A 13,067-nucleotide genomic window follows, 5' to 3' on the forward strand; every position below is an offset into this window, starting at 1 on the left:
CTAAGTGGAGTCATGTTGGTGATGACTGTTGGATGAGTTTCTGAAGGAAAATCTAACTTTTCTGGATTTATTTTCCACACAGATGGATGTTTGTTCTCTCTGGAGACGTCCTGTCACAGCAGAGGAACAAACTGCTGGTCCCGGATCAGATTTGTGAAGATTAACAGCTCTCAATAAGGATGAAAGCTCTGGAAGTGCCTTTGTATTTATTATTTAATTTAATACTTTAATAATAATGTATTTACAAGTATTCTTCTCCTTATTTATTATGTTTTTATGTTTATCATGTCTGTTTTTTATGGTGCTGAGCTTTTAATATATTCGTTATGCAAAAAGAGGTTTCTGGAGTCGACTGTGTTTAAATGATAAAAAGAGGTTTTAGGTTTTGGCCAAAAAAGGAAAACCTTCATTCAAATTCAAATTTCAGTTATTATTGCAAACCTCAGTCTTTGCCTTCATCCTACTGGATTATTTTGCTGCCTTTGACACCAACGCTGACTCAGACTTGACTACAGATGTGTGTTTGTGTCTCGCTGGTCGTCAGGTTTGACATCAGTCTCCAGGAAGGCTAAAAGTCAGGAGCTCCGTAGAAGAAGTAAAATCGCACTCCTTCTCGGAGGAATAACTCAAGTCAAATCTGAACACACAGACATGAAGCACGTAGTTTTCGATTCAGTGTGACTTCCACTTCCAGAGGAGATCGTTGTCTCTGATGTCCAGAACTGAAAAACATCTGTGATTCTGTTTAGAAACCGTGGGGGAAAGTCGCTCCTTCTAACTGCAGAACCTGCCTGAAAATCCTCCTGTTTTTAAGTTTCCTCCAGTGTCTCAGTGACCAGTGACAGCTGTCTGTCCGTCCATGAGGACGCTGCAGACAGGAGCTGCTAACAGCTGACTCAGCTGCTGTGATGGAGACCATGTGACTACATGGAGAGAACACAGATTATGTTGGTTGTGGTTTAAGAACGCAGGAACATGACTGGATATGAAGTCAACTGACGGGAACAGACAGCTCAAAGGAAGACGTCAGTGTTCGACTTCATGCTAAAACAGAAACATCAGATACAACAACCTGTTTGTTGAAAATAAACTGCGATGTAGAAGAACAAACTGGAGTCAAACTGTTTGTCAAGCGTGATTCATTATGTCTTTATTCTTTACCTTTCAGTCTCTCCTCAACTCACCTGTTGACATTCAAACATCTCAGGCTCTTTTTAAAGTTGCTGCATGAAAACGTTTCTTCTCCTTTTTTTAAATCTGTGACATTGTGCATTTAGTCTTTAGTCTGATGTGAGACCTTTAATAATATATTCAGACCTTTTTTATTTGTTTTGGTACTGTACAGTTTTCTAATTATTTGTAAAGAAAGAGAAGAGTGGGGGAGAGAGTGTACAGGATGAGTGGATCACCTCGTGTCATACATGTTAATAAACATAAGAGTCTTTCTGGTTGAATTACACACCGAGTGCTTTTTATTATCTCTTGCACTTTTGAATGACGGACATGTTTCAGGACTCGTGTCAGAGGATGTTTAAAGGTTTTTTTTATAACTGAACTTCCATTTTTTGACCCAACATAACTGTAAATGTAAACTTGTTTAAAGTAGATTTATCTGTTGGACCAGCTGCTGTCAATAAGAAGCAGCTTACAGGTAACGACAGCTTTATGGACTCAATTCATCTTCAATCATCAACATCTCAGACAAATATGGCTTTAATTAGTGCACGAATGGTTTCCCTGGAGACCATTAAATCTTTATATAAAATAAATCTTTCTATGCAGTCTGAGGCTGTGACGAGGCTCCCTGCGAGCACTCGGAGGCGGTGCTGCAGGCGCTATATCTATATCTATCTGTCTACATATCTATATCTATATATCTACATCTATCTGTCTATATATCTGTATCTATCTATACTCTCTTAAAGTGAAGCTCAGTGGTGACGCTGAAGTCATGTGACCGTGCTGTAGCTCCTTTATAGCCTAACATTAGCTTTTTACTTCTGCTGATTCCATTCATTTCAGAAATCCTAAAGTGGTGTTGATTAGTGAAGATGATCTTGCTGAACTAAACGTGCGAGTTTATTTTCTGCAACAATCCAGAATCTAGTGGAAGAATCACATTGGCTTTTAGTCGAGGGAACCCGGACGACGCTAACTTCCGGGTTAGCCTACAGAAATACGTCCTCCCTGCAGGACTCTATAGACAGCGGCTGACGTCTCCCCTCCTTTGATTGGTCACTTTGAAGACTGACGGTGCCTTTTGATTGGCTGTTTGCTTGGATTACTGCCACAGTGACACGGGCAGCTCAGTTATAACACAGCCTGACAAGTGAGAAACTAGTGAGAACGCAAAGCGTGACGCTACGTTTCATCTGCAGGCTCACGATGAACGGATGAACGTCACCGAGGGCGGGGAGTCGCTCACTGCTGACCACGTCGCCGTGGTAATGAGGCAGCAAGCCCTCCAACGAATGAGTGACAACTAGCGTGTTTCTGTTTGTCTGTGTTGTTCCTGCCGTCCGTCCGTCTCTTCACGACGTGACATTTCAGCTCCCTCTCATCTGACGTCTCTCAGACGTCGACCCTTCAGTCATCCACGAGATAAACTGGTATCTCGGTGTGGAAATGTCAGCCGAGTGGACGCGGACCGACGAGTCCGTCTGCTGCTTTAATCCACTCAGGAAACACAAACGAGTGCTGAAGATAAAAAATTTCACCCCAAAACCAACAGAGAAATGCAGCAGGGGAGGAAAATAAGATCTGGTATCAGAGTGAAAGGACAGGAAGTGTGGATCTGGATCAGTGACTAACAGCAGCCCATCAGCCAGACCAGGTTTATGATCCACCATCAGGTTTACCACCTGTGTGCTGCACTGTACCATCGCTCCAACACTGAAAAACACAGTTCGTTTTCATCATTTTCGTCATTTATATTTATGTTGTCGAGTTTTCTGAATCGCGCTGACGCAGTCGGCTGTTAATGGAAGTTTATTTCACAAAGTGAGAGTGTGTGTAGAAGGTGAGGAGAGGAAGCCGCAGCAGGACGGGTGGTGGAGACAGAGTCACCATAGCAACTGTTGCCATGGAGGCTGAACGAACGAGGTGCGGATGCTCAGGATCAACATGGCAACCTGCCGGCTAGAGGTGTGTGTGTGTTCTTGTACATCTATCTCTGTGAGGACAAATGGGGGGACGGTTCGGAGTTGTCTGTCCAATAAAAACTCAAAGCTTCACTTCACCTTTGGACTAAATATAAGATTTACACTCTGAGACCAAAGTTCATCTTCCCAAAGGAATTACATCACTTATCTGAACGCTACAGAGACACCAGATCCAGGACCTGCAGACTCCGGGGGACGGTTACTGCTGTTGATATGTGCACTGGGGACACTGGCACCACACCAGTATAGGACCATCACTGCCTCAAACACTCCCAAAGGGACTCCTGGATAATATGCAACATAAACGTTGTGTTAAACTTCAGACTAAACTGAATGATTTCCCCTTAAAGAGAGAGATGACTGAGCCGACCCCCTTTAAAGACGGAGAGTGAACTATGAAGACCTGCAGACTGTAAAAGAAGAAGAGAGATTTTAGAATCTGGCATCATCATGGAATCCCTGGTCTGCTTCACTGTCAATCATTTCAGATGAAAGTTTGTTTTCAGGACTTGTTGCTCTGATGGATCCGCTGAACTCCGGCTGAACTGAACCGAGAATGTGATCAAACAGGAAGTGAGCTGCTCTCTAACGACACACAGACCGAGTTTTAATGTGACGCCGAGAAACACTGAAGACGTTGCAGTGAAAATAACCTGGGGGGGCGACTCTCATCTGAACCCTCTGAGCTTTGACTTTCGACTTTCCTGCCAGACGTGAAGTTTATTAGGAATAACTTATTTAAAGATGAGGTTTAAACATTTTACAGCTGCTGTCATCCGCCCCCCCCCCCCCCCCCCAAACTGATGACCTTGACCCCACAACTGCTCCGATAAACCAGAGAGGAGGAACCAGCCAGATGTCGTCACACCTCTCTCTGCAGGAGACTGAGTGCAGTCGCCTCTTCTTCTTCTTCTCTCTGTGTTTCCCTGCAGACTTCCTGTTTCCTCTCACTGATGATAAAATCATCAAGACGTCTTCAACACATAGAAGAGAGAATAGAGTTTAAAATCCTTCTCCTGACCTACAAAGCTCTTACTGGTCAGGCACCATCATATCTTAAAGAGCTCATAGTGCCCTATTACCCCACTAGAGCACTGCGCTCCCAGAATGCAGGGCTGCTTGTGGATCCTAGAGTCTCCAAAAGCCATACATCTCTGCCTGCCTGTCTGTCTGTCTGTCTGTGTCTCTGCGTCTATCTCTCTCTGTCTATCTCTCTGTCTCTCTCTCTCTCTCTCTCTCTCTCTCTCTCTCTGTCTCTCTCTGTCTCTCTCTGTCTCTCTCTCTCTCTCTCTCTCTCTCTCTCTGTCTCTGTCTCTGTCTCTCTCTCTGTCTCTCTCTCTGTCTCTCTCTCTCTCTCTCTCTGTCTCTCTCTCTCTGGGTCTCTCTCTCCCCCTCTCTCTCTCTCTGTCTCTGTCTCTCTCTCTGTCTCTCTCTCTCTCTCTCTCTGTCTCTCTCTCCCCCTCTCTCTCTCTCTGTCTCTCTCTCTGTCTCTCTCTCTGTCTCTCTCTCTCCCCCTCTCTCTCTCTCTGTCTCTCTCTCTCCCCCTCTCTCTCTCTCTGTCTCTGTCTCTGTCTCTCTCTCTGTCTCTCAATGCATCTCCCTTTATTTCTTTTAATTTTGATGATTATGGCTTACAGCTAATGAAAACCCAAAATTCAGTATCTCAGAAAATTAGAATATTGTGAAAAAGTTAGATATTGTAGACTCACGGTGTCACACTCGAATCAACTAATTAACTCAAAACACCTGCAAAGGTTTCCTGAGCCTTTAAATGGTCTCAGTCTGGTTCAGTAGGCTACACAATCATGGGGAAGACTGCAGACTTGACAGTTGTCCAGAAGACAGTCATTGACACCCTCCACAAGGACGGTAAGCCACAAAAGGTCATTGCTAAAGAAGCTGGCTGTTCACAGAGTGCTGTATCCAAGCATATTCATAGAAAGTGGAGTGGAAGGAAAAAGTGTGGTAGAAAAAGGTGCACAAGCAACAGGGATAACCGCAGCCTTGAGAGGATTGTGAAGCAAAGGCCATTCAAGAATTTGGGGGAGATTCACAAGGAGTGGACTGAGGCTGGAGTCAGTGCATCAAGAGCCACCACGTATCCAGGACATGGGCTACAACTGTCGCATTCCTCAAGCCACTCCTGAACCAGAGACAACGTCAGAAGCGTCTTACCTGGGCTAAGGAGAAAAAGAACTGGACTGTTGCTCAGTGGTCCAAAGTCCTCTTTTCAGATGAAGGTAAATTTTGCATTTAATTTGGAAATAAAGGTCCCAGAATCTGCTGGTGTTGGTCCACTGTGTTTTATCAAGTCCAAAGACAACGCAGTCATCTACCAGGACATTTCAGAGCACTTCATGCTTCCTTCTGCTGACAAGCTTTATGGAGATGCTGATTTCATTTTCCAGCAGGACTTGGCACCTGCCCACACTGCCAAAAGTACCAATACCTGGTTTAATGACCATGGTATTACTGTGCTTGATTGGCCAGCAAACTGGCCTGACCTGAACCCCATAGAGAATCTATTGTCAAGAGGAAGATGAGAGACACCAGACCCAACAATGCAGACGAGCTGAAGGCCGCTATCAAAGCAGCCTGGGCTTCCATAACACCTCAGCAGTGCCACAGGCTGATCGCCTCCATGCCACGCCGCATTGATGCAGTAATTCATGCAAAAGGAGCCCCGACCAAGTATTGCGTGCATATACATATACATACTTTATACATTCATACAGTAGGCTGACATTTCTGTCTTCAAAATCCGTTTTTTTTATTGGTCTTATGTAATATTCTAATTTTCTGAGATACTGAATTTTGGGTTTTCATTAGCTGTAAGCCATCATCATTAGAATTAAAAGAAATAAAGGCTTGAAATATTTCGCTCTGTATGTAATGAATCTATATAATATATGAGTTTCACTTTTTGAATTGAATTACTGAAATAAATTAACTTTTCCTCAATATTCTAATTCATTGAGATGCGCCTGTATATGTATGTGTATATATATACACATATGTGTGTGTGTGTATATATATATGTATTTATAACTGCTCTTTATATACATGTGTCATATTATACAGTATAAATACTTGATAATGGCTAATTAATAGGGTGATATTAAATTCTGGCACAACCTGCTGGGAGTTTAGAGATACGAGCTTTTCTCCAGACAGCAGCTGGTTAGAAGATAAATGACTGAAATTAAAGTTTAAAACCACAGAAGAAGAAAAGAAGCAGTTCATAAAATAAACAACAAATAAATCTCATTAGTGAGTTGTTCAATCAGCAGCTGTTTGTCTCAGTTAGACACACACACACACACACACACACACACACACACACACACACACACACACACACACACACACACTGTGTGTTAATGAGCTGGCGGGTTGCCAGGTCTGTTTTAATGTTCAGTTTGTTTCTCAGCGGTTTCATTTACAGACAATTAACAACAGGAATCTAACTCATTAATATTCATGAGCTGGGGGCTTTAACCCCACCCCCTCACAGTACACGCCCTGTCAATCAAAAATGACAAGAATTCACGTGAAGAAACCAGATCAGAAGAAACCCACAATGGATTTGCAGATTAATAATAATTAATATGAATGAAAGATGTGGGACGTAAACAAAGACATGAAAAACAAACACAAGAGATTCTTGACTATAAATAAAATCTATTTTTATATTTCATCAATTTTTAAATTCAACAAATGTACAATAGAAAACGCAATGTTTCTGATTGGTTTAGCCAGTAATCACAAACACAGAGTAATGGAACATGTTATGGATGTGCATATTTAATGAGAAAGTGGTGCTGAATCTAAAAGCACTCCGGTTACTGTGAAGCTGTTTAGATTGAACTTTATATCCACAACACATAAAAAGGTTTGCAGCAGAAGACAGGAAGTGTAAAAGAGAGAGTAGATGTGATTAAACAAACATTTAGAGGCTGATGAAAAGACACTATTACTTCTGGTCGATACATCAATCAGTCGATCAACACAAAACGAATCACTAACAACTAACTAAAGATTTTTTGAATTTATTGTAAAACTGCTTTAGTGTGTTTTTCTTTGTCCTTCCGCTTCATTTGAACGACAGTGAAAATGAGTCGAGGTGAATTTATTTCTCTAAAAGTTTCTCTCCCTCGACTGGTTTCATCTGGCTGATGTTTCAGTCTGAAGAGGAAGCGTTCAACATCACAGCACTGTTTGTCTTTGTGTTAGAATACATTAAATGAAGCGATCGTTGAGCTCTAATGATGAAAATGACTCGAACACGTTACCATCGCCTCACTAATGGACTTCGATGGAGTCCTCATCATCCATTTCATGCTGCACTCCGACACATTAACGTTAATATCAACCCTCCTCTGGGTCCTAACGAGGCCTTCTGTACCGTTAACGTTGTCATTCTACATGTCGGTGCTGAAACAGACCAACTGCTCTCTGTACATGGTGTTAGTACAAATGACCTTTGACCTCTGAGAGCCACATGAATATTCCTACCACAAATCATTCAATCTAAGATCATTTCTTGAAACGTTCAGTCGCAGAGGACCTCATCAACAAACAACATGCGGAAGTCAAAAGACTGGATACAGAAACTTCCTCTGTGTTACTGTGTGAGACTAAAATTATTCATTAAAAATGCACATAGATTCTTATCTTTGCTCTCATGACCATCCTTCTCAAGAACCCACTGATTCTTCAAAAAGGATGTGAAACATTCAGAGTTTCGTCATCTGTTCGTAGCTTTGAATATATTTGCTTCAACTGATGACTAAATAAATCCTGCAGAAATCCTGGTTTGTGGTGGAGCAGAGTTTCAGCGTCTGAAGCCGACCTGCAGGTCACCTCCTCCTCACAGCCGCCATGTTGCATTAACTAAACGAGACCTGATTTGATTCTATAATTGAATTTCTCTCCTCGCAGTTATTAAACTGCTCAGCAGCAGCAGCTTCGCTGCAGGAGTCAAAGATCATTTCACATTTTTATTTTTCTCTGTGCTGACTGTTAATATCTCCCACATTTACAAACACAGAACTCTGATCAATACAATCAGGTTTTAGCTCAGAGGATCCATGTTGTAATAACAGTTTGAGATCATAAAACTGTCAGATCAATGGAGAAATGAATAAATGAAAGATACTTTATTGAAAATAAAAACATGATTTAATTCCTCTGAGTTCCTCTGAGTCATAATTAGAAATTAGGGGTATTTTTAATATTCTGGGGTATTCTGATCATTTTTACACTGAACTTTAAAGGTTTTCAGGCAATAAAAACGAAATAAATACAACTACAATGCAAGAAATGTAATAATCACCACCAGAATTACATATGTGGCATAACATTTACAGGAAATATAATTGAACATATGACTGAACCAATAAAATGTAAAATCTTTGGGTTATTTTTTGAAATACTTGTACACATACTACTTGTCTGCTCGTCAGGTGTCATTTTCTAACAGCAGAATTCATCATTTGGGGTGGACTCACTTGGACCTGCAGGGTGACGATTCAGCTAAAACAGAGAAACAGTCCAACATGCAGACTGAACAAGAGACTGCCTGCTCTGACGTTTAATTATTAGTATTATTAATATGTCTTTATTGTGTCACGTTTCCTCCCACAGCCTCGAATCCTACAATTACCATAGAGGGACACCCAGTCCAGGACCCAGTCCAGGACCTCTGTGTGAAGTGAACATTTCTGTCTGGAAAGTTAACCAAAGACCACAAAGACCACAAAGACCACAAAGACCTCAAAGACCTCCTCACAGCGCCCTCTGCAGCGTTGGAGAGCATCAACAACAGGAGACGCTGTGAGAATAAACACACCTCCATACATCAGGCAACATTTCATTTCCACAAGCGTCCTCCACAGCAACATTCACGACTTTAAAATCAGCAGAATAATAATAATAATAATAATATTAATAATAATAACTTTATTACTTCAGTCCACAACAACGGCTGCTGAGCGGCCTGTAATAAACTCATAAGCTCTAGTTTGTATGAAAAGTAAGTTGTTGTTTCTGCTGAAGTCTGCAGGTCACTGAAGGAGGTCTGGACAGGAAATGAATTCACACACACACACACACACACACAGGTTTACGGCAGACGAAGAAGAGACAGGTTTATACCTGCTTTTTACCTGTCCTTCCACTGAACAATAAAAGTATGAAAATGAATCAAATGAGCTGCTTTAAACCATCAGAGTCAGTCACGGCGCTACAGCGCCCCCTGCTGGTCTCTGACTCTGTTTACAGCAGCTGACACTTTAAAACACCACAGTCATGACTTCATGTTTCACTCGGATAATAAAATATCTATATTGTTGATGTGGAATCATTATTTCTCTTATGTATAAATGGCATCTATTAGTGAGTTATTAAGTTATACATATATGTATATAGCTGAGAGTGTCCTGGTTCGCCCTCGGCTCCTGGTCTACCTGTCCCGGTTCGCCCTCGGCTCCCAGTTTATCTGTTCCGGATCGCCCTGGGCTCCTGGTTTATCTGTCCTGGTTCGCCCTGGGCTCCTGGTCTACCTGTCCTGGTTCGCCCTCGGCTCCTGGTCTACCTGTCCCGGTTCGCCCTCGGCTCCTGGTTTATCTGAGGTTCCAGGTGAAACATGAGGTCTCTCTTGTGATTCCGAGTGTTTGACAGCAGGTGGAGCTGTTTGTTAACAAGTTCATCTGTTTGTCATGTGATCTTTTTGTTTTTGTTTTACCACCAGCTGTTATTCTTCCTCCTCCTCCTCCTCCTCCTTATTTAACTGTGCTGTTAATAAAGTGGACTTTAATTTCTGTCTGAGGTTTCTGTTTTATTAAAGTCAAACTTTAAAAATGTCTTTCTCTGCTGCAGTTTATCTTTTCCTTTTATGTCTTAAAACATTTTGTAAAAACTTTATTATAAATGTTTAATGTTTGGATCATTTTCTTTAGAACTTAAAGGTTCATCGTCTGTTTAGTGTCCAACTGCCCCCCCACTTGACATGTGGACACAAGGAGCCGGGGATCGAACCCACGACCCTGTGTGATCAGTGGAGGAAAGGAACTCAAGTACTTAAGTACAATTTTGAGGTACTTGTACTTGACTTTTTAGTATTTCTATACTTCTACTCTACTACAGCTGACAGCTTTAGTCCTGTTTCACATTCAGATTTTAATAACTAAACATGGTCGATCGATTTCATATAATTACAGATTAATGAGCTGCAACATATTCATGATGTTCAAATAATACCAGATGACATTTCTGCCCGAGTACTTTTACTTTTGATACTTTAAGTACATTTTGCTGATAACACTTTAGTAAAATATACAAGTACTTCTTTCAGCGGCAACTCTGCTGAGACAAAGAGTTCAGCACTCTCAGTATATATAGTATAATCAAAATACAAGTACAAGTAGATCACAATTATACTGCAGTACACTGGAGTACAGTACTACAGTACTGGAGTGACTGTTCTTGAATAAAAACACAAACGAGATTAAAACTGAAAACGTTCAGAAGAGTAACTGAGTACTTCTACTCAAGTAGGCCGACTGTACTGAAGTACTGTACTTGAGGTATGTGCCTACTTTACTATTATAATACTACTTATGAGTATTTCCCATATTGCATCATATAATAATATAATAAATATTATTCTGCATGATGAGTACTTTTACTTTTGTTACTTTAAGTATATTTTGATGCTGATACTTTAATATTTTTACTTAAGTAAAGTTTTGAATGCAGGTCTTTCACTTGCAACAGAGTATTTCTACACCGTGGTATTAGTGCTTTTACTGCAGTAAAACATCAGAGTACTTCTTCACTGCAGTACAAGCTGAAGGACTCTGTGTGTTTCCACACTGCAGCACCACAAAGGGTTCTGCAGTACTTCAGGAACCTTCGGTCTGGTTCTGCACAGACTCATTGTTCCTCAGAGGACGGCGGGGCGCAGAGCTGCCCCCCCTCCCCGTCCGCCTGCCGAGTCAGAGGGGCGTCAGCTCTCAAACACAGAGTCCAGTGTGAAGCTTCAGGCGGAGGAAGAGGAAGAGTCCTCGCGGCCACTGAACGCCTTTGTGTCCGCAGACACCTCCGGGCTCTGCAGCGGGGGGACGCAGCAAACCCCGCCGGACAGCAGGCGGAGAATCCCGGCTTCATCAGCCACCGCGCCCCGGTGGAGGAGCGGAGGATGGAGGATTCGGAAGGGACGTTTATTGAACAAGAGACGGATCTGGTTTGAGTGTGAAGAGGAAGGAAACTTGAAGCAACAGAGAGAATAAAGGAGAAGAAGAGGAGGAGGAGGAGGAGTGAAAGGGCGTCTATAGAGGCGAGCAAAGACAGAAGTCTGGACCCCCAGACTCATAATCGTCTCTGACAGGACCGGGATCGATTTGATCCACAATAAATCTGGAACAAATGGAGGCCAGTGAGGGTAAGGAGTCACACAGATCCGCCGGGGATCTTTGTTCACACCTCGGCTCAGCAGCTGCAGAAATGTCGCAACAGATCAGCGCAGAAAACTGCTACGAGCTCCTGACAAAAGCCAAGAGCGACGGCGCGGAGGGCGAGAAGGACCGGGTCTACCAGTACATGAGCGACCACTACCTGCAGGTGCTGCGGACTCCCGGGGTGTACGGCCGGCTGACAGCGGGGGAGAGGGAGCACATCCTGGCCCGGAGGATGGAGGGGAGGAAGGTGCTGGCGGTGGCCGAGACCAGCGAGGTGTACGACCGCGGGGGGAGCCGGGAGAACAGCCGGCCGCAGAGCCCGCTGATGCCCGCCCCGGAGGACACCAACCACCGGCGGGTGTTGTGCCTCCACCCGCAGCGCCAGCAGTGGGAGGTGCTGACCAGCCTGCCGGAGGAGGTCCCGGCTAAAGGCTCCGGAATGTGCACCATGTACAACTACCTGTTCGTGGCGGGGGGTATCAGGGCGCACGGGGACGGCCGCTCCAAAGCGTCGGACCGGGTTTTCTGCTACAACCCGTTGACCGGCCTCTGGAGCCAGATCCGCCCGCTGACCCAGCCCCGCTGCCAGCTCAGACTGGTGTCCATGGACGGCTACCTGTACGCCATCGGAGGGGAGTGTCTGTTCACGGTGGAGCGCTACGACCCGCGCGCGGACAGGTGGGGTCCGGTGGCTCCGCTGCCCAAAGGCTCCTTCGCGGTTGCGCACGAGGCGACGTCCTGCGGCGGGGAGCTGTTCGTGTCCGGCGGTTCGCTCTTCTACCGCCTGCTGCGGTACGACTCCCGCCGGGACGAGTGGGAGGAGTGTCCGTTCAACGAGAGCCGCCGGCGGTCCACGGACATGGTGGCGCACCGCAGCCTCGTGTACCGCTTCGACGTGGACCGGGAGCGCGCAGGAGTGAACGTGTACAAGTACAACACGGTGGTGAAGGTGTGGCACGGCGGCGCGTCCTTCCCGCTCCACAACCCGCTGCCGTTCCGCTGCGCGGTGCTCGGGGACCGGATCTACTGCGTCAACCGGAGCCAGACGCTGCAGTTCGAGGTGAGGGAGGAGCGGGAGGGCTTCCTGCCGGAAGTGCTGCCCTCCCCCGCAGAGGCCAGAGGAGCCCTGGTGCCCTTCGTCCTCTCTCTGAACCAGGACAAACGATAAATCGCTCTGGTCCCAGTTCTGGACTACAGTGACCCGCCAGTGACCCGCCAGTGACCCGTGAACCGCCTCCCCCCGCTCGGCTGTGCCTTTCTGTTGAACTCTTTCAGTCCTGATTTGACCGGAACACGTTTCCACTTGTTGCTGCATGAAGACGAACTGAGACTCTGGAGCCGGACTGGAGCCGGACTAGAGCCGGACTGGGTGCTGATTCCTGATGAATGTTTGAGAACTCTAGATGCAGTTTCTGTCTCAGAGTCTGTTTCAAGATATTATCATGAA

At 44.5% G+C, this 13,067-nt stretch overlaps 1 protein-coding gene across 1 annotated transcript; it reads left to right on the top strand.

Annotated features, from left to right (window-relative positions):
* The first annotated feature begins 11,588 nt into the window (after positions 1-11,588).
* LOC139302576 (kelch repeat and BTB domain-containing protein 11-like) lies at positions 11,589-13,067 on the top strand. Its single transcript, XM_070926281.1, has one exon. The coding sequence runs from the start codon at positions 11,589-11,591 to the stop codon at positions 12,786-12,788; it is 1,200 nt and encodes a 399-aa protein (XP_070782382.1). The 3' UTR covers positions 12,789-13,067.

Source organism: Enoplosus armatus, chromosome 19 (assembly GCF_043641665.1).
Source record: "Enoplosus armatus isolate fEnoArm2 chromosome 19, fEnoArm2.hap1, whole genome shotgun sequence".
Taxonomy (NCBI): Eukaryota; Metazoa; Chordata; class Actinopteri; order Centrarchiformes; family Enoplosidae; genus Enoplosus; species Enoplosus armatus.